The 26,329-nt window shown below is 53.2% G+C and overlaps 1 protein-coding gene across 1 annotated transcript in view; it reads left to right on the forward strand.

Moving 5' to 3' along the window:
• Window positions 1-26,109, forward strand: part of LOC133342078 (protein CEPU-1-like) — a 213,418-nt gene extending 187,309 nt beyond the window's left edge. Inside the window, exons 5-7 of the mRNA XM_061551000.1 lie at window positions 21,934-22,065; window positions 23,148-23,267; window positions 25,965-26,109. Of these exons, the coding sequence (XP_061406984.1) occupies window positions 21,934-22,065; window positions 23,148-23,267; window positions 25,965-25,972 (260 nt within the window). The 3' untranslated portion in view covers window positions 25,973-26,109. The remainder of the gene's footprint in view (window positions 1-21,933; window positions 22,066-23,147; window positions 23,268-25,964) is intronic.
• Window positions 26,110-26,329: the final 220 nt, after the last annotated feature.

A 26,329-nucleotide genomic window follows, 5' to 3' on the forward strand; every position in this document is an offset into this window, starting at 1 on the left:
CAGCGGCACGTAGCTCGGGTTTAATGGAAATGAAAAAAACACAGACCTCCATAACACCCCGCGCTCGATAACAAATATAATTTATCGTAATAACTTACGCGTTTATTTGAGACTCTTTTTTCGGAGGCACCTGGGGCTGCATTGAGATTTTTTTTCTCTCCGTAATCTGAAGATGTTTTCGGACGATTCATGATGAGTCGCTTTTATTGTGACAATTCGGTAATGAAAGCGGAGACACCGCGAGAAAAACCACGCCTTGTGCGAGAGAGGGGACAACGCTCTATCCCCGATTTCTGTTATAGGACAGGAATCGTCATGAATAAAAACGAGTTCGATTCCATGCCAGAGAACCACGCTCCAAATGTACCCATGCACGAGCTCACGCACACACACCATGTTGCAACCCACGCTCTAACCCACACACACACACCATGTTGCAACCCACGCTCTAACCCACACACACACTCCCCATGCTCTCACAATTTCTCTCTCACACACACACACACCCCATGCTCTCACAATCTCTCACCCCCCCCCCCACCATGCTGTCACAATCTCACTCACACACACACTCATGCTCTCACAATCTCACTCACACGCACACCCCATGCTCTCACAATCTCTCTCACACACCCCATGCTCTCACAATCTCTCTCACACACCCCATGCTCTCACAATCTCTCTCACACACCCCATGCTCTCACAATCTCTCTCACACACCCCATGCTCTCACAATCTCTCTCACACACCCCATGCTCTCACAATCTCTCTCACACACCCCATGCACTCACAATCTCTCACACACCCCATGCTCTCACAATCTCACTCACACACACACCTATGCTGGTAATCGACCCTTCCCATTGGTTGTTGCTGGCTGCGCGGCATCGCCTCCCGTTCGTTGTCTCCGTTCGGCTCCGCGAGCGAGTCGCCCTCCCCTCCCCCTTCTCCGTACATCACACGGGAACTCAATTCTGCCGTGCCACTGCATCTCCCCCCCACCACCCACCGGAGTTGAAGTATTATTCATCGGCATTAAACTTTCAGGTTGTTGTCGAGAGAGGACTGCATGGGCAGCTCGACTAATTCCGAGTTGATGGCTCGGGACTTGATTTGCGGAGGCGGTGTTTGGCAAGAGACCTTTCCGTGACTTGTTTGTGAATACTGCTCCACGCTTGCCTCTTGCACCCCCATCGCAGGTCTCTGCTTCTGGGTTGTTGTTTCGTCTTCTCTTTATTTTTTTTACAACGTGGAGTGCCATCACGCGCGTGTGTTGCGTGGCAAGGGGTGAAGTAAATTTAAGGAAGAAAAAAAAAGAGTGGGGAGCGGTGGTGCAGCGGTTAGGGCACTCGGCTACGAACCCAGCTGCAGTCGGCCTTTCGATCATCCGCTCACGAACAAAAACACGGTGGCGAAAATCCCAAACGAGTCGCGTGCCCCCCGTGGGGCATCTGCCTCCCAGACTGCTGTGAATTTTCACATTGTCAGCTATCATTAGTGGCCAGGTCGCTTTTTAAAAATAAGTGAATACCTCCCTAGGCTTTGCCTGGTTGGATGAGGATGGTTTAGTTTTATTTTGTATGTTTTTGTGTGATTTGTGCACCTTTCTTGCACCACTTTGCACGACTGTTGTATTTTTGTACTGTTTATTGGAACGTTCTTAACAGTCCCTCCTCGATGTCTGTCAAAAAAAAATAGCCTCATAGCTCCTCGGATTCCTCCAGTATAAATAAATATTCTGATTCTCTTCATTATAACCGACAGGCATGAAGCAATGACACACATATTGTGTGTTGTTAATTGTTCAGAAGCATGGGACCAATTTTTTTGCCAGCATCAAAGTATGAAAAATCAAAAGAGGTTTGACCCTTTCTGGCAATAAATCAGGTGTTAATATACTCTGTGGATCTTTCGGGAAAGTCACGTAGGTAGAAAAATAAAATCAAAAATAAAATATTTTATTTTGTTATATTTTTTGTTTACCAGAGTCTACCAGAAAGGATTAAAGCTACGCTTATATTGTACTGGTAGGAACCTCCTGGTTACACCAGCCCACAGGAGATTATTGTGTCCGTCGTGCAGGGAGGAGCTCGGCGGAGAGGGAGGGGTTGGGTGGGGAGGGGAGGATGGGGAGGGGCTGGGTGGGGAGGGTGGGAGGGGTGGGGCTGGGTGGGGAGGGGCTGGTCACCCCGTGGTGCCCTTATAAAACTCAACGTTTAACCTACTCACGTTGGCTTGTGCCCGCCCTCACAGTCGGGCATATTTGCGGAATACACCACGCCGCCGTTGACCCTGGCCATTGACCGAGCAACCCAACGTTCCTACCAGCTCCCTCCGCAGGAATGTGTTTTTAATGTTTAAAACCTGAGCACACTCTCCGCTATCATCCCCAACGGCTCTCCTTGCACGCTACGACAGGAGTCGGTTACACACACAAAGACAAAGATCACCCGTATAGCCTTAACAGACTGTAGGGGCAAGTGCTGTTAGCGAGCACCTATGATGGCCATAAGGGTACACAAAGGGGTGGGTGGCCAATACCACGCTCTACCGCCTTTGCCTCCCCAGTGGCGAAGTTTACACACCGCACCAGGTACTCATTTGAGTCTGAGTCGACCTAGGGGAGGCCCCAGAACCGGTTCAGATAATCGTCACTGGGTGTTGGCCGTGAGCAGGAATCGAACTCGGGTCGTCGAGTTCGTAGCGCAGCGTAGCGCTAACCGCTGCACCACCGCTCCCCACACACACACACGCGAGCACGCACCCACGCACGCGACACGCCGATAGCCGGGCGGGCTTAATTAATTATCGATTAAAATAAAAGAGCAAAAGAGCAGCCAATAGACTGTAACGACGCCTCGCCGTCTCTGGCAGCCCTGCTGGATGTTTCAGCGTTCCGCCGAGGCTGGCGTGTTTCCGTGGCCTTTGGGCAAAGGAGTCACTTCCACCAGCGCTGTTGAAATGCCGCAGCTACCCCCATCCCCACCCCACCACGTCTCAGGGGGGGGGGACAACAGTCCTCTATACATCATAGAGTCCCACGCTCGATAACAAATCTAAATTATAACAACAACTTGTTTATCCAGGAAAGTCTCACCGAGTTCTAAGACTCTTTTGTGTTTAATTTCAGGAGGGCACATGTGGGCTGTGTTGGGTTTTTATTTTTTTGATCGTGAGGACACCGGGAGACGCCCGCAGGAAATCCACGCCTATTCGCGAGCAAGGGGGCAACGCTCTATCCCCAGATTACCTGTGACGGAGCAGGAATGAACGTACATAGAGCCCACGCTCGATCATTAATGACTTATAACAATAATAGTAACTTATGTGTTCATCGAGGAGAGTCGTACTGTGAGTGGTAAGGCTATTTTTCCACTAAAGTCCTGCCGCTAGATTTTGTAAATTATGATTTTAAAACATGTTTTCAGTCCTATTAATGACGAGTTGTGTTCATGATCATGTATATCATTGAGAACGATATAAAGTGGCTTCGTCGTCAATAGGCATTGCCTCTCACCGCCCGTGCGGTGAGCCGGTGCCAACAATTTCCCGAGCTCTGCAGTCCTCCACATATTGAGATGACGAATGAGTTGTGCAGTCGCGGAGAAAACCCCACGCCTTGCGCGAGGGAGCAACGCTCGATCTCCCCACACCCTCCCCCGTACAGGTGCGAAGCAGAATGGTTATTCATAATAAAGGTTGTTTTTGGGTTAGATCGCGTAAGTGTGAATGTTGTGTCGTGCCCCTCCACCACCCGACACAGCCAGTAATGTTTGTCACGTAAACAACGGGCCAATTAGTAATTACTACTTCAGCAGATCGGTGTGTCGGAGAGTAAATCCACAACGTTTACAATTTGACTACGACGTTTTGCTGTGGTAATTTCGCTGGTAATTGCATCCAGCATCATCGGGCAAATCGCCCGATGATGCTGGATGTAATTACCAGCGAAACGTCGTATTCAAGTGATAAATCTTGTGGATTTACTCTCCAACACACCGGTTGGGCTGAAATCGTCAATAATAATTGGCGCGTCGTTTACGTGATAAACCTTACCGGCTGTGTCGGGTGGTGGAGGGGTACGACACAACATTTATACTCACGCGAGCTAACCCAAAAAAAAACTGCTTTATTATGAATAATATTGGTCGCGAAAGCCTGCTACGTTGTTAAACTGCGAATGGTTATTCACGAGTCAACATGCTGCTGTTGCTGCCTTTTCCCGGCACCACCTCCTCGACGACCACGCCACGGGAAAGGGAGATTCGCACCCTCTCTGCGCCTGATTCACCAACCCTCGTCGCTAATCTAGGGCTGAAAACGTCGCGACGAATGAGAAACCCCCCCCCCCCCCCAACGTAGCATCGGCGAGGAATCCAACCCTCCTGACAATCGAGCCCCATGCCTGAGTGGTGGCTCGCCTGAATCAATGCGTAAATTAGCATCGGACCTTATTAACGAGAATTAAACGCGCAAGAAAGTTTACATTTTGCAGGTGAGGCAGAGTGAAGCACGGGTTTGGATTATTTAGAGTATTTGGCTGCTGTGAATCTCCACAAGATGATAAGCCACTTTGTTGAGCTATCATTTGTGATTGCCAGGTCACTTCTGAGAAAGAGCTGTGTAGCTCAGCGGAGCCTTACCTGGTGAAACATCACACACCTCCACAGTAGAGGCGGTTTTATTGGGGGTTAGATGACGATTGCTTGTGTTGTGATCGAAACGTCGTGATCTATTATTTTTCTACCTACGTGATTTCACCGAAAGAACCAAATAATACTGGTAGGAACCTCCTGGTTACACCAGCCCACAGGGGATTATTGTGTCCGTCGTGCAGGGAGGGGCTGGGTGGGGAGGGGCTGAGTGGGGAGGGTGGGGAGGGGCTGGGTGGGGCTGGGTGGGAGGTTGGGGCTGGGTGGGGGGTGGGAGGGGTGGGGGTGGGGAGGGGCTAGTCACCCCGTGGTGCCCTTATAAAACTCAACGTCTAACCTACTCACGCCGGCTTGTGCCCGCCCTCACATATTTGCGGAATACACCACGCCGCCGTTGACCCTGGCCATTGACCGAGCAACCCAACGTTCCTACCAGCTCCCTCCGCAGGAACGTGTTATAAATGTGTCGTCAAAGTATGCCACCACTCGACACGGCCAATTAGGAAGCTTTGTGTCACGTCAACGGAACGCGTCGACTTGGTGACTGCCCCAGCACCCACCGGCTCTGTGTGTGTCTAGAGACTGAAACCCACAACGACATTGAGAGATCGACTCCGGGCGATGGCCATTCCAACCGGCGGCTTCAAGGGGCGTCGATTTTTCCCTGAAATCGTGAATAATTCCCCCCCCCCTGCCCCCGCTTCGGTCGAATTAACCCACTGGAATTGTAAACGCCGCGCGTGAACTCTTCCGACACATCGCCCGGTGTGCTGAGGTCCTTATTAATTAGCACGGTCTTTTTGTTGTTTACCTTTAACTAATAGGCTGCGTGTCGGGTGTTGGCGGGTGTGACGACACATTTATATTTACGCGATCGAACCGGACACACACACACAACAACAAAAACGAACGTTATTATGGATAATATTGTTCGCGATAGTGTGCTCCGTGTTAAACTGAATAATTACATTTCCCTCCCCCCAATTCCCCCCCCCCCGCACCCAGTGCCTGATTAAGCTCGTGGCCTCTAGCATGTGATGTTATAAAGGGGCCCTAAATAAATAAAAAACACATAAATATTAAAACACACATTTTTTACTTGCATAATAAAGTAATTGTATTTGTTCATTTGGCAGACAATACGACAAATCGCTAACCTTGAACACCCGGTCGTTCGTAAAAGTTGAAGGCGGTATAGTACTATAGTAATAGAGCAAGTGTAGAATGACTGAACCGGAATTGATAGCTTGAAATAATTTAGCGCGGGGCACTTGAAAGTGCGGGGCCCGTACATATGTAGTAGCTACTACATATGTACATATGTAGTATGTAGTAGCTACTACATATCCAGTAGTAGCTACTACATATGCAGTAGTAGCTACTACGTATACAACTTTTGCTACTAGGAGAATCCAGCATTGCCCCCATCACCTCCCCAGTAACCCCTCCCCCCCACCCCCACACTTTCGTTTTGCACTTAGGGACATAGGCTAATTTAAAATAAAAACAAATTTCGATTTAAAGCTTTCGTGACTGCAGGGATTCATCTTCTTGGCTCTTTCGGCTGCTTGCGTTGTGGCCGAAACGTCGTGAGAATTATTTAATTATGTTTTATTTTATTTTATTATTTCCATTCTACGTGACTTTACCGAAAGAACCAAGAAGAAAAATAAAAAATTCTCAACCTCGATTGAAAATAATTAAAATCATGGGGGGGGGGGGTGGCACGGTGGGGGGCGGGGGGGCAATGCCCCGCACAGACTGGACACCTTTATTAATTTATTTTCTCTACTTTACAATTAAGATGCAGAAATGAAGCGATTAATTATATGTCTTATGTGAGGGACAAAGTGAACCCCCCCCCCCCGTCCTCCTCCTCCTCCGCCACCAAGTGTAGAAGTCAAACTCTCGCATCTCTGATTAAAATAAAAAAGCGGGGCGGGGGGGGGGTGCCCAGGTGCAGAGTTCACGTGCAGCGTGAAGTTCTTGTGCCGATGAGCGCCGCTGATTGCACGAGATGGGCAGCAGGCAAAAAAAAAGTTAATTAAAACAAAGGGCTGACCGCTGCCAAAGCCCCCCCACCACCCTCCCACCACCACCCACCCCCACCCCCACCACCCCCACTATACCCCTCCACCACCACCCCCACCACCCCCCCCCACCACCCACCCACCCCCCACCACCCCCCACTACCCACCCCCACCACCCCCCACCACCCCCACTACACCCCCCCCACCACCACCCCCACCACCCCCACTACACCCCCCCACTACCCGTCCCCCACTACCCCCCCACTACCACCTCCACTACCACCTCCACTACCCCCCCCCACTACCCCCCCACTACCCCCCCCACTACACCCCCACCACCCCCCACCACCCCCCACCACCCCCACCACCCCCCACCGCTTAATATCAACGCTCCATCGCCTGATCGCTGCTCCAGCGAGACGCGGGCGGAATGGCGAAGCGGAGATTCCCCCTCCCCCCGCCCCCCCGCCCCCCCCGCCCCCCCGCCCCCGCCCCTTAGCGAGCACGTGATGCAGGCGGGCACGACGCACGAGGGTGCGGCTGGGGGTGGCTAAGACCACTTCCAGCGGCCTTTGTCTCCCCCCCTCCTCCCCGCTAGTGCTGATGATTCTACAGCAGCGGTCGGGAACCTATGGCTCGCGAGCCATATATGGCTCTTTCGGTGACGGCATATGGCTCCCAGACAATTTTGAGTTGAAAAAAATAAAATAAAAAATCAGTTTGGAACTGATTTAAAAATACTTGTGATATTGCTTAATAATACTGTGTCATTGTTAAGTAAACAGAAATTAGTTTTGAAGATAAATTTCACGGGTCACTGGGCCTCAACGCCTGCATGAAGCTCAACCTCACCACGTATGAACCAGACTAGAAGGCCATCAGCAAAACCACGCGGCACCAGAAGTCGCATTAAAAGTAAGACATTTAATTTATTATACGTTAAAAATACTATATGGCTCTCAATGCAATATATTTAGAAATATTTGGCTTTTATGGCTCTCCCAGTCAAAAAGGTTCCCGACCCCTGTTCTACAGGGTACATTACTACTCATGTTGAAGGCTGATTCGACCCCTCTCGTGAAAAAGTCCAGGAAGAGACTTGATGACGCCGCTCGCCACTGAAGTCGTCACACGGAACCCAGAGTCGAACTCGTGCGACCGGATTGTTGTTGTTGTTGTAGTAGCGCGTTGCGTTGCTAAGCACAGCGCCACCGCTCCAAACAATCAACTTCATCACGCGTTGACGACTCGAGAGGGAGAACAAAAATGAGACGGGAACGTTTTTATTTTTTTCTTACCGTTTCAATTTCAACACGGGGGGGGGGGGTGGTTAATTCACACCTTGGGCTTTTGCGGCGTCCAATGCAAGCCCCCCCCCCACCCCCCGAATAATATCCAGAGAACATCTGCAGTCGCTGATAATATAACCAAGCAAGTGATCTTGGAAGAAAATGCAATTCCCATTCGATTGATCACTCGAGAGCGTGATGCACGTGCGTGTGTGGGTGGGTGTGTGGGTGTGTGTGTGTAGGTGGGTGGGTGTGTGGGTGGGGGTGTGTGGGTGGGTGTGTGGGTGGGGGTGTGTAGGTGGGTGGGTGTGGGTGGAGGTGTGTGTGGGTGGGTGTGTGTGTGGGTGTGTGTGTGTGGGTGTGTGTGTGTGGGGGTTCCAGTTTAACAGCAGAGGTCTCACTCCGAATCAGTCGAGCGGCAATATCTTTTCATCGGTTGCGTAACGCTGTGTGGAAGCTACTTGGTCTGTCGCTCCGCACGAGGCTTCAGGTCTTCTCGGCCACGGTCATTCCCTCCCTTCTCTACGCTTGCAAAATGTGGACCCCCTTAATGGAGCATCTTCGCCGATTGGAAACATTTAGGCTGGCCTGCCTACGATCCATCCTGGGTTTAACCAGGCTGGATTGTGTGAGGAGCTCACAAATCCTTGAAAGATCTGGACAAAGTCCCATCGGTGAGCTCCTCCGGCAGGCAAGGCTGCGTTGGCTGGGTCATGTAGCCCGCATGCCCAGCCACCGCATGCCGAAACAGCTTTTGTTCGGCCGGATCGAGGGGGCTAAACGGGCGCAGCACGGGCTAGAGAAGAGATGGAGTGATGTGGTACAGGAGGACGTGGAGCTAAGTGGACTTGCCAATGACTTGTACCAGCGGTGTCAAGATGGGCCTCTGTGGAGGAGGCTCGTGAAGGATGCTACTGGGCAGTTGGAGGCAGTCGCACTCCAGCAACAACGGAGGGCGGAGGAGCGACGCTCACAACAACGAGCGGAGCGCCGGGTGGAATAAGCACAGCAAGTTGACACAGTAGGGGGCACAGGTGGTGCATCAGCCAGTCATCTCGGTCATCTCAGTCAGTCGACCCGTGGCACCTGGGTCTGCCCCGTGACCTCCTGCCAGCGGGCGTTCGACACTTCACGTGGCCTCAAGGTGCACATGGCCTGGCACAAGCGTCGTGGTGACGTCACCGCCACTTAGTGGCGAATGGCGGTTGTTGTTGTTGTGTGGGGGTGTGTGTGTGGGTGGGGGTGTGTGTGTGGGTGTGTGTGGGTGGGTGTTAGTGTGGCGGTTAGCGCGCTGCGCTACGAACCTGGCGACCCGGGATCGATTTCCGCTCACGGCCAACACCAGTGACGATTATCTGAACCGGTCCTGGGCCTCCCCTAAGTAGACTCAGCCTCAAATGAGTACCTGGTGCAGTGTGTAAACATCGCCACTAGGGAGACAAAGGCGGACGGACGTGGTGCTGGCCACCCACCCCTCGTGTGCCGTGCTGGCCTTCATAGGTGCTCGCTAACAGCACTTGCCCCTACAGTCTGTTAAGGCTATACGGGGGATCTTTGTCTTTGTTGGTGAGCGTTAGGGTTCACGCGCTCATGGTGAATGATGTCTAATCCTGTCATTGACCTTGCACTAGGTCAACTCAGCCTTAAATGAGGATGGTGCAGTGTGTGTGTTTTTTAAATATAAAAACATCGCCACTGGGGAGACAAAGGCGGACGGGCGTGGTGCTGGCCACCGACCCTCCATCGTGCTATTCCTCGCCGCTCACAGATTCCATCTCTCACCAACTCCGCCCAGTCGCCCTTCCCTCTTCACGTCCTCTCAGTCCTGACTCGAAGCTTTCGTGAGTGAGAGGACTTCATATTGTGTGGGTCTTTCGGTAAAGTCACGCGGATGGGTTCAACATGAATAAAAAAACATAAACAAAAAAACACGACGTTTCGATCGCAACACAAGCAACCGTCTTCAGGTGCACATTTTTTCCACCTGAAGACGGGTGCTTGTGTTGCGATCGAAACGTCGTGGCTTGTTTTGTTTATTTTTTTTTATTAATTTTGAACCCATCCACGTGACTTTACCGAAAGACCCAAACAATATGAATTCCTCTCAGTCACTCGTTCTCGCCAGAGACGTGACGTCACCTTCTTACCCCACCCCCCCCCCTGGCCGCGGCGGGGGGGATGTAGTCAGCTGGGGGGGGGGGGGGCACGCGCTCAGCCGCCCCCGTCTCTGGGTTAGAGCCCCCACCACCTTACCCACCCCCCTCCCTCCTCCTCCCCCGTCGCTAATTGAATGGATTCACGGCGCACGCCCCCCACCCTTCCGCCCCTACCCCTTAATGACTGCGGCGTCTTCACCCGTGAAGGTGGCGAAGGAGGCGGTGGCAGAGGAGCCAGTGTCATCAGCAATGTCAGCAGCAGCAGCATCGGCAGTGTCATAATCATCAGCAGTGTCAGTGTCATCAGCAGCAGTAGCATCGGCAGTGTCATCATCATCAGCAGTATCAGTGTCATCAGCAATGTCAGCAGCAGCAGCATCGGCAGTGTCATCATCATCAGCAGTATCAGTATCATCAGCAGCAGTAGCATCGGCAGTGTCATCATCATCAGCAGTATCAGTGTCATCAGCAATGTCAGCAGCAGCAGCATCGGCAGTGTCATCATCATCAGCAGTATCAGTGTCATCAGCAAGAGCAGCAGCAGTACCATCGGCAGTGTCATCATCATCAGCAGTGTCAGTATCATCATCATCAGCAGTATCAGTGTCATCAGCAAGAGCAGCAGCAGTAGCATCGGCAGTGTCATCATCATCATCAGCAGTGTCAGTGTCATCATCATCAGCAGTGTCAGTGTCATCAGCAAGAGCAGCAGCAGTAAAGGAAGAACGCCACGATCGCTAGATGTTAGCTACCTCGCCTGGTATACAGGAAGTCATGGGTTCGATCCTGACCATAACGTCTGCGTATTTGGAGTTTGCGTGTTCTCCCCGTGGTCGCGTGGATTTTTCTCCGGGTCCTCCGGTTTTTCCCCCTCCACGTATAAGAATCAATATCACGCGTTCAGAGTATTGGGCTGCTATAAATATCCACACGATGATAAGCCTCTTTCGTTGAGCTATCATTTGTGATCGTCAGGTCTCTTCTGAAAAAGATCTACACAACTCACGTGGTTAAACATCACACACCTCTACAATATAGGCGTTTTTTGGGGGGGTTAGATCGCGTAAATACAAATGTGAGCACGACGCTCTTGTCATGTGAGCACGACGCGATGTCATTCCGTCCTCTCCTGCCTCCCATCGTGGTGACTGGAATCTGGAGCGCGCGTCCAGGTGGTAACCGGTCCCAACTCCCGACAGAGACATCGCAGCCTTTCCTTCTCCATTGCGCCGGGGTCGGCTGCAGTGATTGCTGTTTCTGGAGGAACCCCGAGGGTGGGAAGGTGGAACGGAGGTGGTGGGGTGGTGTGTAGGGGTTCAGTCCCCTGATTTTGCCAAATTGAGTTGGCCCGGAGCCGTTATAGACACCTATTCCCTAATTTAAAAAAAAATCTCTCTCTCTCTCTGTGATTCTTTGGTAATGGAATTTAAGGTGGAGGGGTTTCCAGCCCAGTGCACCCATCCAGTGCTGTGACAACACAGGCGCACGCACGCACACAGACACGGGGGCACACACACACAAATACACACGCACGCACACACACAAACACACACGCACGCACACACACGCACGCACGGGGGCACACACACACGCGCACGCGCGCGCGCACAAAGACAAAGATCACGTTCACGTATATACACACACAAGACAAAGATGCCCCGTATAACCTTAACATACTGTAGGGGCAAGTGCTGTTAGCGAGCACCTATGAAGGCCGGAACGGTACACGAGGGGGTGGGTGGCCAGCACCACGCCCGACCGCCTTTGTCTCCCCAGTGGCGATGTTTACACACCGCACCAGGTACTCATTTAAGGCTGAGTCGACCTAGGGGAGGCCCAGGACCGGTTTAGATAATCGTCACTGGTGTTCGCCGTGAGCGGGAATCTAACCCGGGTCGCCAGGTTCATAGTGCAGCGCGCTAACCGCTACACTACATACACGCACACACAGACACACACATATATACACACAGACACACACACATCCATACACACATACACACACAGATACACACATACATGCACGCATACACACTCATACATACACATACACGCGCACACCCGTACCTTGCCCATGGGGCTCGTGGAGCCAATCTCTGGCAAACTCACCCCCGAGTGATAAAGATTGGAATCCTTCCCTGCCTCTCCCACCCACCTGCTCCTACCTCCCCCCGCCCCACCCCATCCCCCAACATTCCTGCCCCCCACTGTGCCCCCCCCCCCCCCCCGCTTTGCCCCCCCCCCATTTGATCCCCCTTCTTCAGCCCCCCTTCTCCGAGACAGAAAGGGCGCTGTGGGCGATGTTTAATCAAAGTCAAAAGGGCCAGATGCGTGGCCTCGGCCCGTGATAGCCGGAGCCATTAACCAAAATGAGAATTAAAAAGCAGGAGAATAAAAAATGAAAATGATTTCCCCCCCCCGCCCGCTTCCGGGAACGACCTCGCCGGAGGAAAGAAGTCATCAATTCCTCCCCCACCCAGCACCACCCAGCCTCAGACGCGCAAAAACACCGCGGTCTCGGTTCGAGCCAGGGTGCTGGTGGGTTAGTGGGGTGGGGGGACTGGGGGAGATTCGTGTAACCTAAAATGAAACGTGAATAAGTATTTTGTGGATTTTTTATTCGGTAAAAATATAAAAACAGCCCCTACCCGAATATTTCAAGAGCCCGCAATGGCCACGTGGTGAATACGAGATGGCGGTCACCTTAATGAATAAATAAGTTAATGACGCATCTGAGCGGTCCTCAAAGAACTGCAGGTTGCCGACCCCATGGTGAGCGTTATTGGTGCAGAGTTGCGGCTCGGGTTTAGTGGTGAGTTTCATGGCTACGGTGCAGGGTTAGTGGTAGGGCTAGTGGTAGGATTAGTGGTAGGGTTAGTTGTATAGTTAGTGGTAGGGCTAGTGGTAGGGCTAGTGACCGTAGGCCGCTCTGGGCGACACGCGGATGCGTGCAACCATCACAGTGGGCGCTGTTCAATAGCGCGGCATGCATTATTAATGACCCATTTCATTAAAAGTTTCCACCGAACCAGCAGTGGGCACTTCGCCCACGAGCACAAGATGTTCATTGCCTCCGGCGATGAATATTACACGGGTCGTGCGTGCCAATCCACAGCTGGATAGGGAGACAAAGGCGGCCGGGCAGTGGTGTTGGGCACCCACCGCCTCGTATGCCATGCCGGCATTCATAGTTGCTCGCTAACAGCACTTGCCCCAAAAGTCTGTTAAGGCGATACGGGGATCTTTGTCTTTGCCTCTGTGTAAGTCGGTGAACTGTCAATCATCTCAGTCAGTCAACACATGGCACCTGAGTCTGCACCGTGACCCGCTAGCACCGTTCACGTGGCCTCAAGGTGCACCTAGGCTGGCACAAGCGCCGTGGTGACGTCACGGCCACGTCTTTTACTGGGCGTTTGGCACTGCCCTCGCTCGCCACTGATGTTAGCCGTGACGGGTCCCTGCACCGCGCTTCGTAGAGCAGTGAGCTGAACGCAAGGCCACCGTACTCCACTCGCCGGTTCGCCATCCCCATGCAAATTGCTGCATCCTTCACAATCAAGAGGGGGTAGAGTGGGGGTGGAGGGGGGGGTGGAGGGGGGGTGGAGGGGGTGGGGAGGGGGTGGAGGGGGGGTGGGGAGGGGTGGAAGGGGTGTGGAGGGGGTGTGGAGAGGGGGTGGAGGGGGGAGTGGAGGGGGGGAGTGGAGGGGGGGTGGAGGGGGGGTGGAGAGGGGGTGGAGAGGGGGTGGAGAGGGGGTGGAGAGGGGGTGGAGGGGGGGGTGGAGGGGGGGGTGGGGAGGGGCTGGAGAGGGGGTGGGGAGGGGGTGGAGGGGGGGGTGGAGGGGGGGGTGGAGGGGGGGGGAGAGGGGGTGGAGAGGGGGTGGAGAGGGGTGGAGTGGGGGTGGAGTGGGGAGGGGGCGGATGGAGAGCAGTGAGGGAGAGTTCACCGGGACTTTAGAAATGTGGGATGCGGATTTTTCTTTTTTGCTTTTGAGATTACGAAAAATTACCCCCAATACTGATTCTGGAAACAAAAATCAGCTGCGCTGCAGAATCTGAAGAGAGCGGGAGACAGACAGGCACAGCGTGATGAGAAGGCGGAGAGACACAGAGATCATTCGAGATGTTTCTATCTATAAATAAATCCACTTAAGTGTAGAATTTTGGCCACTTTTCTTGCTGGCATCCACACCCATCCGCTCACCCACCCATCCACCCAGTCACTCACCCACAGACCGTCCCACCCACTCATTCACTTAACCACCCACATAGTCAGTGATTCAGTTATTCACTCACAAACCCAGTCACCGACACACTCACTCACTCTCCCGGTTACTCACCCACACAGTCACTCATTCACGCACGCACCCACACACCCACTCATCCTACCACTCACCCACAGACCGACTCACCCACTCATTCACTCACCCACCCACCTCGTCACTCACCAACGCACCCACACACTCATCCACCCATCCAGTCATTCGCTCACAAACACGGCCACCGACTCACTCACTCACCCACCCGATCACTGATTCACGCACGCACGCACCCACACACCCACTCATCCTGCCACTCGCCCACTCACTCGCCCACCCACCGACCCAATCACCCGCCCACGCGGCCGACCAATCACCCACCCACTCAGCCACCTGCCACGTCCTTCTGACCCAAAGCCCATTTGTCCTAACTGGGAGACAGCCGTCAGACGTGTAATACAGCACTTAACTGTCGAACTCCGATCGCCAAATTCGTAGCGTCGAGCGCAAAACACCGCTCCCCACAAACGCACTCGCACACAAAGACAAAGCTCCCCCAGGTAGCCTACACGCATCGAGCCGGGCGGCTACGCTGCCGCACGTGGCTAGCTCCGATCCAGCACTGTGGAGGTAGCAGCGAGGATTGGTGGATCACCGGGCAGATGTGGTTGTGAAACTCCCTTCTTCGCGTGAACCTCGAGGAGGAGGTGGTGCCTTGCACGGCGAACTTCTTCTGCACCGTACGTAGCCAACCGTGCTAACGGGAGGTGCGGGCGAATGACAACCAACTAAACACAAAAAAATCAGTTCTAAAGAAATGAGTTCGTCAATCTGGACGATTTGAAGGCGCATAGCTCCAGTGGCTTCCTAATATCAGAAAGCAGAGCGTTCCAGACGGCCGCAGAAGCGCGCGTGAAAGCGCGCCGCGTGGTGACCGCCGTCTTTGTGCGATGGTCAGCCCAAAGCTGCTGACCAGCTGCAGCTGCTGCTGCTGCTGCTACTGCTGCTGCTGCTGCGGCTGCTGCTACTGCTGCTGCTGCAGCTGCTGATACTGCTACTGCTGTTACTACTACTACTGCTGCCGCAGCAGCTGCTACTGCTGCGGCTGCTGCTGCGGCTGCTGCTGCTGCTGAGGCTGCTGCTGCGGCTGCTGCTGCTGCTGGTTCTGCTGCTGCAGCTGCTGCTGCTGTTACTACTACTACTGCTGCTGGTGCTGCTGCTGTTACTGCTGCTGCTGGTGCTGCTGCTGTTACTACTACTGCTGCTGCTGTTATTGCTGCTGCTATTGCTGCTGGAGCTGCTGCTGCTGCAGCTGCTGTTCCTGCTGCTACTACTGCTACTGCTGCTGCGCCTGCTGCTGCTGCGAACAGTACTTGCCCCAAACGCCTGTTGAGGCTATACGAGGGATCTCTGTCTTGTTTTTGTCCTACCTATGTGTGCTGAGAGCACTTGCCCCAGCAGTCGGCTAAGGCTATACGGGGGATTTATGTGTTGTTAGCTGTTTTGTGTGGTTACGCGTGTGTGTGTGTGTAACATCGCCACGAGGGAGACAAAGGCGGCCGGGCGTGGTGTTGGCCACCCATCCCCCTCGTGTGCCTTGCCGGCCTTCATAGGCACTCGCTAATAGCACTTGCCCCAAAAGTCCGTTAAAGCTATATGGGGGATCTTTGTCTTTGCCTCTGTGTAAGTCCGTGAACTGCCAGTGATCTCAGTCAGTCAACACGTGGCACCTGCGTCTGCCCCGTGACCCGCTCGCGCCGTTCACGTGGCCTCAAGGCGCACCTAGGCTGGCACAAGCGCCGTGGTGACGTCACGGCCACTTCGTATGCTAACGCTTTGGAACAACTCGTTTCCTCCCTTCACCTCGTAAATCTTCCCTTCGAATAATATCCTCCTAACACACGATCAGTGCCGGCCACATTTGCAACTGAAATCTTAAACCCACGGTCCTTAACCGATGATATCGTGCAATGTGATTGAGAGGGCTGTGTGTTGTTGTTGTAGTCTTTGTGTGATCTTGTGTTGTTTTGCTCCCTTGCACACGCTTGTATTTGTTGTTGACAACATCTGCGGCAATGTACGTACGAGTGCAATGTTTACTTGCACGGTTTATTTACATTCATTATTTATACGTGCATTTATTTATGTATTGCCTTCCTAAATGTTTTCTCTATCTTACTCCTATATCTTTTATAATACGTTAGTGTTGATTTGCCTAAGGGGCTCCCCGCAGTGGTGAGATGTTAACTTTCTCGCTTGGTATACAGGAGGTCGTGGGTTCGATCCCGACCCTGTACGCCAATATATTTGGAGGTTGCGTGTCTCCCTCTCTCTAGAGATTTTTCTCCAGGTCCCCCGGGTTTTCCCTCCACTATTTAGAATCAACATCACGCGTTTAGAGTATTTGGCTGCTAGAAATGTCCACGTGATGACGACGAGCCATTTCGTTGGGCCATCATTTGTGGCCAGGTCGCTTCTGAAAACGAGCTACACAGCTGAGTGGGCCTTATCCGCTAAAATAGAATAGTTTAATTTCGTGTTTAATAGTTTCAAAGCTCCACCAGATTCCTGCTTCTCGTCTAGGATAATAAAGATTATGATTATGGCTCATGCGAAATGCGGTCATTCAAACTCTACTAAACTTTTACCAGGTAAGGCCCCATTGAGCTATATAGCTATTTTTTGACAAATGATAGTTCAACGAAGTGGCTCATCATCATCATCATCGGGAAATGCATCGCAGCCAAATACTCTAAACTTGTGTTTCTAGACGTGGTGAGAGACATTCAAACTAAAAATATACAGCAGCAGGCGTCAGGGTCGGGATCGAACCCACGCCCTCCTGTATACCAGGCGAGGTAATTAACATCTCCTCGTCACCGTGAGGCCCCTTCGCGAGACAGCCCAGCACATTGGTCAATAACACTACGTGGCCCGAAACGGTTTAAACAAATATACAGATATGCAATTTTGAATATTAGACGTTTCAGTCAATGGTCCTTATTCATCGCACTAAAAACATATCAACATTTCGGCAGTAATCACGAGCGCGTGCATACCTTCAGCCCCGTTGATTTCACAGTAACGAGCTCGCTGGAAATTAATACTCCTTAAATGTATTGATTCATTCCCAGAAGGCCGCGTGGCTGACCGGACCGGTAGTGTGAAGAAAAAAAATACTTTGAGTATTCGATGTGTTAGAGACGGGCTCTCTCTCTGCGCATCTTACCTTTCGTTACGTGTGCGCTATGCATTAAGGGCCATCGCCCGAAACGTCGTCGCTTCTCTATTGTTTTCGCTTCAAGGCAGCAGTGCTCTTGGCGAGTGTGATATTGGAGGGGGGGAGTCGTGATAACAATGGGCTTCATCGTCTCCGGCAATACCACCAGGGGGTGTTAAGAAGTCCAAACACAGCTGTTGCAAGTCATCATCGAGTCTGCATTAACCGCGCATCACGACGCTTGTGATAAAAAAAATAAACAGCAGCATGCAAACCAGAGGTCGCAACCGGGTACCCGATATCCGTACCCTACCCGATACCCAGCTACCCGAACCCGGCCGGGTACGTGTACGGGTACCCGTTTGCGACCCTGGTGCGGCCGGGTACGGGTAGACCGTGAGTCACTGGTGAGTAACTGTTTGTCACTCATTTCCCAACGTCTTGTCTCTTCTCACAATTCAAGTTCCTAGAATCAACCCACCCGCGCCTGCAACATGGCTTCATCCCAGAGGTCGCAATCAGGTACCCGATATCCGTACCCTACCCGTACCCGGCTGGGTACGGGTAGGGTACGGGTACGGCCGGGTACGGGTAAGGAATCAAAAAACCCGTTTGCGACCTCTGATGCAAACACACGCGGGTGGACAACAATGTACGACAACATTGTCCCTCGAAACTGTTTGGTCGAGAGCAAAGCTGCAGCCTCCTCCTCCTCCCGCGTAGCCTCGTCTCCGGACGGCGCCGCAGGGCGAACAGCGGCGGCGCAAGGGGGTTGGGGGGTTAACGCCATCGCATCAAGGCGTGAAAAGCCCGGCTTCGTGAGCAGTTACACCTACGAGTGTGTTGAGTCATCGCCTTTGATGTCCGCGCCTTCTTTTGTCGCAACGACTACCGCATCGGCAGCAGCATCGGCAGCAGCGGCAGCCGAACAACGTGTTTAATCGAGGACAGATGGGGGGATCGTTTCCCATCGCATTGGCACGACAGTGGCTGAGAGGCGGTGGGATTGAGACGGGAATGGGATGGGGAGAAGATGGATGAGTGGAGGACGCGCCGCGTTCTCTGCACTCACCGACAAAGACACGGATTGCCCAACCACCCCCGCCCCCAGTGTAGCCTTCACAGACTGTTGTACTGTCAGCGAGTATCACCTGTGTAAGCCGGAACGGCACGCCCGGCCGCCTGTGTCTCCTCCCCGAGTGGCGATGTTCACCCACCGGAACGGGGAACTCGTTGAAAGGCTGGAGTCGACCAAGGAGACGAGCGAGACCAGTTTCTCGCACGAAAAGACAAAGGCGTCGCAATTCCCCATCGAGCCCGACACAGACTGCCGGGAGGCAATGGTTTGGATCAGATGCACCTGCTCTAAAAACAACAACAACATCAACAACAACAACGTGGCTTCAGTCGCCGTGCGAAGGAACACCTCCAGCACCCCCCCTCCCTCACCCAGGCGTGGGCATGTAACCTCGGCAGCAGTTCTGTGATATCAACATCCACGGGCCGTTCTCCGAGACTTCTCGCTGCGAGGATTCCGATCGCAAATGCCTCTCCGTCCCGTGGCCACGCGGGCGTGAAGGGCGGTACAGCTGCCGTGGGTTTGAAGTTCGTTTGGGACAGAGACACGTGGGAGACCTCTAGTGGCCAGGATGAGTCGGTCTCAGTCGGAATTTGTTATTTTATTTTACCTTTCCCTGGAAGAATCCGATGAGCAATGAAGCTCCTTTTTTACGGATGTCCAGTCGAGTGAGTGAGTGAGTGAGTTTCCCGAGTCACCAAACATGACTACAGCACGAATATACAAACTGAGTGCAGCATTGAAGCAACTATAAGTCAGAGCAAATATGAAGAAAAAAACAAGCAACGATTTACGTCAATTATGTAATAGACGACGTTACGGGCAATGACCCTTTTTCACAGCACATGGAGAAGGCAGGTATGTATGTTGAACTTATTTCGCACCCGTACGTAGCCGACCGTGCGGTGGAAGGACAACAAACTAACGCACACAACAAACGGTTCTAAAGAAATGAGGTTGTCAATCGAGATGATAATGGTGATTTACAAGTGCACAGCTCCCGGCGGCTTCCCGATATCGGAAGGGAAGAGCGTTCCAGACGGCCACAGCAGCAGCGCATCTGAAAGCACCGCGCGACAACGCGGTGACCACCGCCTTTGTTCGATGGCTGAGTCCAAAATCAGCTGCTGCTGCTGCTGCTGCTTCGAGGATAATGACCGCACGGGGTGTCGCGTGCTGATGGTTTATGCAACCAGCCTCTCTCTCTCTATCTACCTTTACATCTCTGGCCTCTTGTCTACGCGTTGTGAAATAAGAACCCATTGGTCCGAAACATCGGCGGTCCACGCGGACGTCCGAAGAAGCGATGGATGGATCGAATAAAGGAAGACATGAAGACGGTCAACGCATCCCCTGAAGATGCCCTGGACCGAGCCAATGGAGAAGACAATGCCGAAAAGCGGACCCTGCGCCACAGTGGGAACAACGCTAGGAAGAAGAAGTTATTAGATGTTTGTATATTTTTCGATTTAAAGCTTTCGTGACTGCAGGGATTCATATTCTTGGTTCTTTCGGTAAAGTCACGTAGGAGGGAAATAATAAAAGAATAAAAATATAAAACACTAAAAATCCTGTAACACAAGCAATCATCATCAGGTGTGGATTTCACAGCACATGGAACGTCGTGAGAATTTTGATCGTTTTATATTTTTATTATTTTATTATTTCACTTCTACGTGACTTTACCGAAAGAACCAAGAATATGTTTGTATATTGTTAAGGCCACGCGTAACAGACAGCGGTGTTATTATCGACAGAATTGTGTTGACTTTTAAGGGATAAATCAGAGCAACTGGGACGTTAATTGGGAGAGGCCGGGCCGCAGGAGGAGAGGAGGAAAGTTACATCCCCCACGACCCCCCCACAATTTCCCAGCATCTATTTATAATCTGGAGCGATGGATGGACTGGGGGACAGAGAGAGAGAGATGGGGGGGGAGAGAAGGAGTATTTGATATACGAGAGCATTTGAATTCGCCAACTCTAATGCACTTGTGATCGTATCGCGATATTATGTAAATGCACCCTGTATGTAATCCATCACTCCCTGCTGAAGCTCGGCTGTTCTACCCCGCCGTCTTCCCTGTCCGTCCGTCACGGGGGGGGGGGGGGCGCTACTCATTTATCTTGAAATAACGCACCAGAGAACCCAAGTGGTGGAAATTCCACATTGGTGCGGCGAGTTTCGCGGTCCAATTAGAAGACTATATCGTCGTCGTCATCATCGATCATTCATTTGCATCAGTCACGGACCAGGAATGGTTCAGATTATAACTACGCAGGTAATTATCATTCCTATAATCATGCTTAGCGTGATGATCATTCGTAGTATCAATCACATAAAGTGGTTTCGTCGTTCATCCGCATTGCCTCTCAGCATCACGCAGGAACCACCCACGCCGTCCTCGACATATTAAGATGACTAATGAGTTGTTGATTAGTGTGGGAGGAGACCGGGACACCCGGAGAACACGCACTCGTGCGAGGGGGAAACACTCTATCCCCGTACAAATGGGAAAGATATCTATTCGTGCAGGGCACGGCACCACCTCCTCCCTCGACGCCCACAGCAAGAAGGGGGTTTCACAACAACATCGGTGCGGTGATCAACAAACCCTCGCTGCTGCAGCTGCTGCCTCGACAGTGCTGGATTACAGACAGCAGCTGCAGCAGCAGCAGCAGCGGCAGCATTGTAGCCCTGTCACGGCTCGACTCTGAGCCGTGAGCGGGAATCGAACTCGGGTCGCCGGGTTCGTAGCGTAGAGCGCTAACCGCTCCGCACAACACACGCACACCAGTGTATACACACACGCACGCACACACACACATACCGCACGTACACACCTGTGCACACGTGTAACCATGCAAAAGTGCTGTTAGCGAGCACCTATGAAGGCCGGCACTGTGGCACACGATGGGGTGGGTGGCCAGCACCACGCACGGCCGCTTTTTGCCTCTCTAGTGGCGATGTTTACACATCGCACCAGTGACTCATTTGAGGCTGAGTAGACCTAGGGGAGGCCCATGACCGGTTCAGATAATCGTCACCGGGTGTCGGCCGTGATCGGGAATCGAACCCGGGTCGCCAGGTTCGTAACGCAGCGCGCTAACCGCTACACCACCGCTCCCACACACACACACCTGAGCACACACGATCGAACATCGGTAAACACACACACACACAACTCTGTACTTGCGTACCCATGCGCGTGTGTGTGTCCGCCCCCCCCCCCTCCCCCCGGCCCCACTTCAGCGCTGGAGTTTGAGGAGGGTGAATTCCTGGACATCGAGTCCATCCGCAGGGACCAGGCGGGCGAGTACGAGTGCAGCGCAGCCAACGAGGTTTCCGCTCCCGACGTTCGCCGCGTCCGCGTCTCCGTTAAGTGTGAGTCTCGCTCGCCTCGGTGCAGCGGCGAGTCGGTAAGGCTCGTCACTGCGAGTCGGTAAGACTCGTCACTGCAAGTCGGTCGCGACGCGCAACCCCCTGGCCACCGCCGCTGCTGCTGCTGCTGCTGAAACTCCTGCTGCAGGTGATGGTGGTGATGCATCTTTTTGCTGAGTGGACTTGCCGATGACCGGCACCAGCGGTGTCAAGATCGGCCTCTGTGGAGGAGGCTCGTGAAGGACGCTGCTGGGCGGTTGGAGGCAGTCGCCCTCCAACAACAACAGAGGGCGGAGGAGCGACGCTCACAACAACGAGCGGAGTGCCGGGTGGCTAAAGCACAGCAAGTTGGCACAGTAGGGGGCACAGGTGGTGCATCAGCCAGTCATCTCAGTCAGTCGACCCGTGGCACCTGCTGGGTCTGCCCCGTGACCTCCTGCCAGCGGGCGTTCGACACTTCACGTGGCCTCAAGGTGCACATAGCCTGGCACAAGCGTCGTGGTGACGTCACCGCCACTTAGTGGCGAATGGCGGTTGTTGTCGGTGATGTATCTGCCGGTCATCTCATTCAGTCGACTGCATGGCACCTGGTGGGTCTGTCACGTGAGCTCCCTCCGATCAGCTGTGAGCCTTCGGCGAACCACGTGAACAACCTCAGGGTGCACCCAGCCTGGCACAGGCGGCCGTGGCGACGTCACCGCCGCTGAGTGGCGAACAGCGGCAGCTGTTGTTGGTGGTGGTGGGAATTAACCGTTACAAAATAATGATGATGAAATATGTAATAAAATGAAAATAATACAATTTAATTAAAAAATAAACGATAAATTACATGATATTAACAAAATGGACAATTGTTGAACATATTCACGATGATCATTCATATTTCTCAGCACCGCGTTGGGTCGTCAGGCGAGAGGAGTGACGGTGTCTCGGTTGAAACAAATGCACAGTCGCCGAACAAAATGATTGAGAACCACTGCCGTAAACCCATCCTTCCTCTTGCCCACGACCCTCTTGCCCACCGGGTCCTCCCAAACCCTCCCCCCCCTGCCCCCCCACCCCCTGCCCCCCCCCCCAACCCACAGACGCCCCCACCATCACCGAGGCTCGCAGCGTCGGAGTCCCCGTGGGCCGCTCCGTGAGTTGCGCTGCGAGGCGCAGGCCGATCCCTCCGCAAGCTTCACGTGGTTCAAGGAGGATCGCAGGTCGGTGCCGGAGGGTAGTTGGGTGCCACGGTGGCTATAGGAGATGTTAACTACCTCGCCTGGTGCGCAGGAAGTCGTGGGGTTTGATCCCGACCCTGACGCCTGCTGCTGTGTATTTGGAGTTTGCGTATCTCTCTCTCATCATCATCATCACGGTGGCTAGGAGATGTTAACTACCTCGCCTGGTGTGCAGGAAGTCGTGGGGTTTGATCCCCACCTGACGCCTGCTGTATATTTGGAGTTTGCGTGTCACTTTTTATCTCATCATCATCATCATCACGGTGGCTAGGAGATGTTAACTACCTCGCCTTGTACGCAGGGAGTCGTGGGGTTTGATCCCGACCCTGACGCCTGCTGTATATTTGGAGTTTGCGTGTCACTTTTTTCTCTCTCATCATCATCGTCACGGTGGCTAGGAGATGTTAACTACCTCGCCTTGTACGCAGGGAGTCGTGGGGTTTGATCCCGACCCTGACGCCTGCTGTATATTTGGAGTTTGCGTGTCACTTTTTCTCTCTCATCATCATCGTCATCATCACGGTGGCTAGGAGATGTTAACTACCTCGCCTGGTGCGCAGGGAGTCGTGGGGTTTGATCCCGACCCTGACGCCTGCTGCTGTATATTTGGAGTTTGCGTATCTCTCTCTCATCATCATCGTCATCATCACGGTGGCTAGGAGATGTTAACTACCTCGCCTGGTGCGCAGGGAGTCGTGGGGTTTGATCCCGACCCTGACGCCTGCTGCTGTATATTTGGAGTTTGCGTGTCACTTTTTCTCTCTCTCATCATCATCACGGTGGCTATAGGAGATGTTAATTACCTCGCCTGGTGCGCAGGAAGTCGTGGGGTTTGATACCGACCCTGACGCCTGCTGCTGTGTATTTGGAGTTTGCGTGTCACTTTTTCTCTCATCATCATCATCATCACGGTCGCTAGGAAATGTTAACTACCTCGCCTGGGTGCGCAGGGAGTCGTGGGGTTTGATCCGACCCTGACGCCTGCTGCTGTGTATTTGGAGTTTGCGTATCTCTCTCTCACCATCATCATCACGGTGGCTAGGAGATGTTAACTACCTCGCCTGGTGCGCAGGAAGTCGTGGGGTTTGATCCCGACCCTGACGCCTGCTGCTGTATATTTGGAGTTTGCGTGTCACTTTTTTCGCTCTCATCATCATCATCACGGTGGCTAGGAGATGTTAACTACCTCGCCTGGTGCACAGGAAGTCGTGGGGTTTGATCCCGACCCTGACGCCTGCTCTATATTTGGAGTTTGCGGTGTCTCTCTCCCCACGGTCGCGTGGATTTTTTCTCCGGGTCCTCCTGTTTTCCCCTCCACATTTAGAATCGACATCACGCGTTACAGTATTTGGCCGCTGCTATAAATTCCCACGTGGTAAGCCGCTTCGTTGGCTATCGCTTTGGGTCAGGGTGCTTCTGATAAAAGAGCTACAAGGCTCAATGGGCCTTTACCTGGTAAAATAAAAATAATAATTACACAAATCAGTTACGAAGCGTCGGCGAGTGTGGGAGAGGTGGTCAACTCGTAGTTGCCCCACCGCACTTTTGCACCTTGCTGGCCTTCAATAGGTACTCGCTAACAGGCCTCATGTATGTCTACTGTTTTTGTGTCGTTCACTACTTTTCTAGAAGGGGGGGGGGGGACTTTTGGCCGATAAGACATCATCAGCCGTGGTGAGGGCCGCCACACATTTTGAAACATCGTGGGGTTTGATAGCAGCACGGTGATGATGATGATAATGATGATGGTGATGATGATGATAATGATGATGATGGTGGTGGTTGTTGGTTGGTAGCAATGTAGTGTGAAGGCCGCCACACATTTTAAACCATCGTTGGGTTTGACAGCAGCACGATGATGATGATGGTGATGATGATGGGGGTTGTCACCATTTGTGTTTTGGTGTCGGGGGGGGGGGCAGCACGTCAGGGGCCGCACTGAAGGCCACCAATGGGCCGGCCCGTGGCCTTGCGATGAAAAACTCTGCTGTAATCTGGTCACCATCGCTGCTCACGTCAGCCTAAGCCAGGAGTCCCCTCGTGATCTTCTCAATTTGTCATGGGCTCTTGAATAATGAGAACGATTGATGTCGTCGTCGTTATCATCATCGTCGTCAGTGGTCTATGGGAAAAGCACGACGGGTTACTCGTCCGCAGGCTTCTGAAGGCCACCGTTACCTGCTCCCCTCTCGCCTGATATTGATGATGGTGGGGCGGTGGCGCAGCGGTTAGCGCGCTGCGCTACCAACCCGGCAGAGACCCGAGTTCGAGTCCACGCTCGCGGCCCATCCAACGCCAGTGACGATTATCTGAATCGGTCCTGGGGACCTCTCACACACACACACCACGCACTCTCACACACACTCACACGGGCACGCACACTCACACACGCACACTCACACACACGCACACTCTCTCTCTCACACACACTCACACGTACACGCGCACGCACTCTCACACACGCACGCACTCTCTTGCACACGCACACTCTCACACACACACACGCTCACACACACGTACACGCGCACACACTCTCACACACACTCACACGTACACGCGCACGAACTCTCACTCACACACACACGCTCACACACTCACACGTACACGCGCACGAACTCTCACTCACACACACACGCTCACACACACGCGCGTGTCCTCCTCCTCCCCCCTCCCCTCTAGGCTGCTGAACGGCCTGGCCGGGCTGCACATCCAGAGCAGCGGGCGCCACTCGCTGCTCACGTTCGTGAACGTCACGGAGGACGTACGGCAACTACACGTGCGTCGCCGCCAACGTGCTGGGCGCCAGCAACGCCAGCATGCTGCTCTACAGTGAGTGGCCTCCACCACCCCGTCGAGTCAGAGTCAGCGGCGCGCGCAACGACGCTGCGAGCCGTCGACCGTTCAAAACGACGACCCGGCGACGGAATGGTCGCTCGTTCGACGACTCGTCGGTTCGTCGGCGCGCGCATTGCGAACGCAGTCGCCCGTCGACTTAAACAATGACTCGTCGATTGATTTCTGTTGCGTACAGATGCATCGATTTA

This window comes from Lethenteron reissneri, chromosome 13 (assembly GCF_015708825.2).
Source record: "Lethenteron reissneri isolate LAM-NWPU_2019-01 chromosome 13, ASM1570882v1, whole genome shotgun sequence".
NCBI lineage: Eukaryota > Metazoa > Chordata > Hyperoartia > Petromyzontiformes > Petromyzontidae > Lethenteron > Lethenteron reissneri.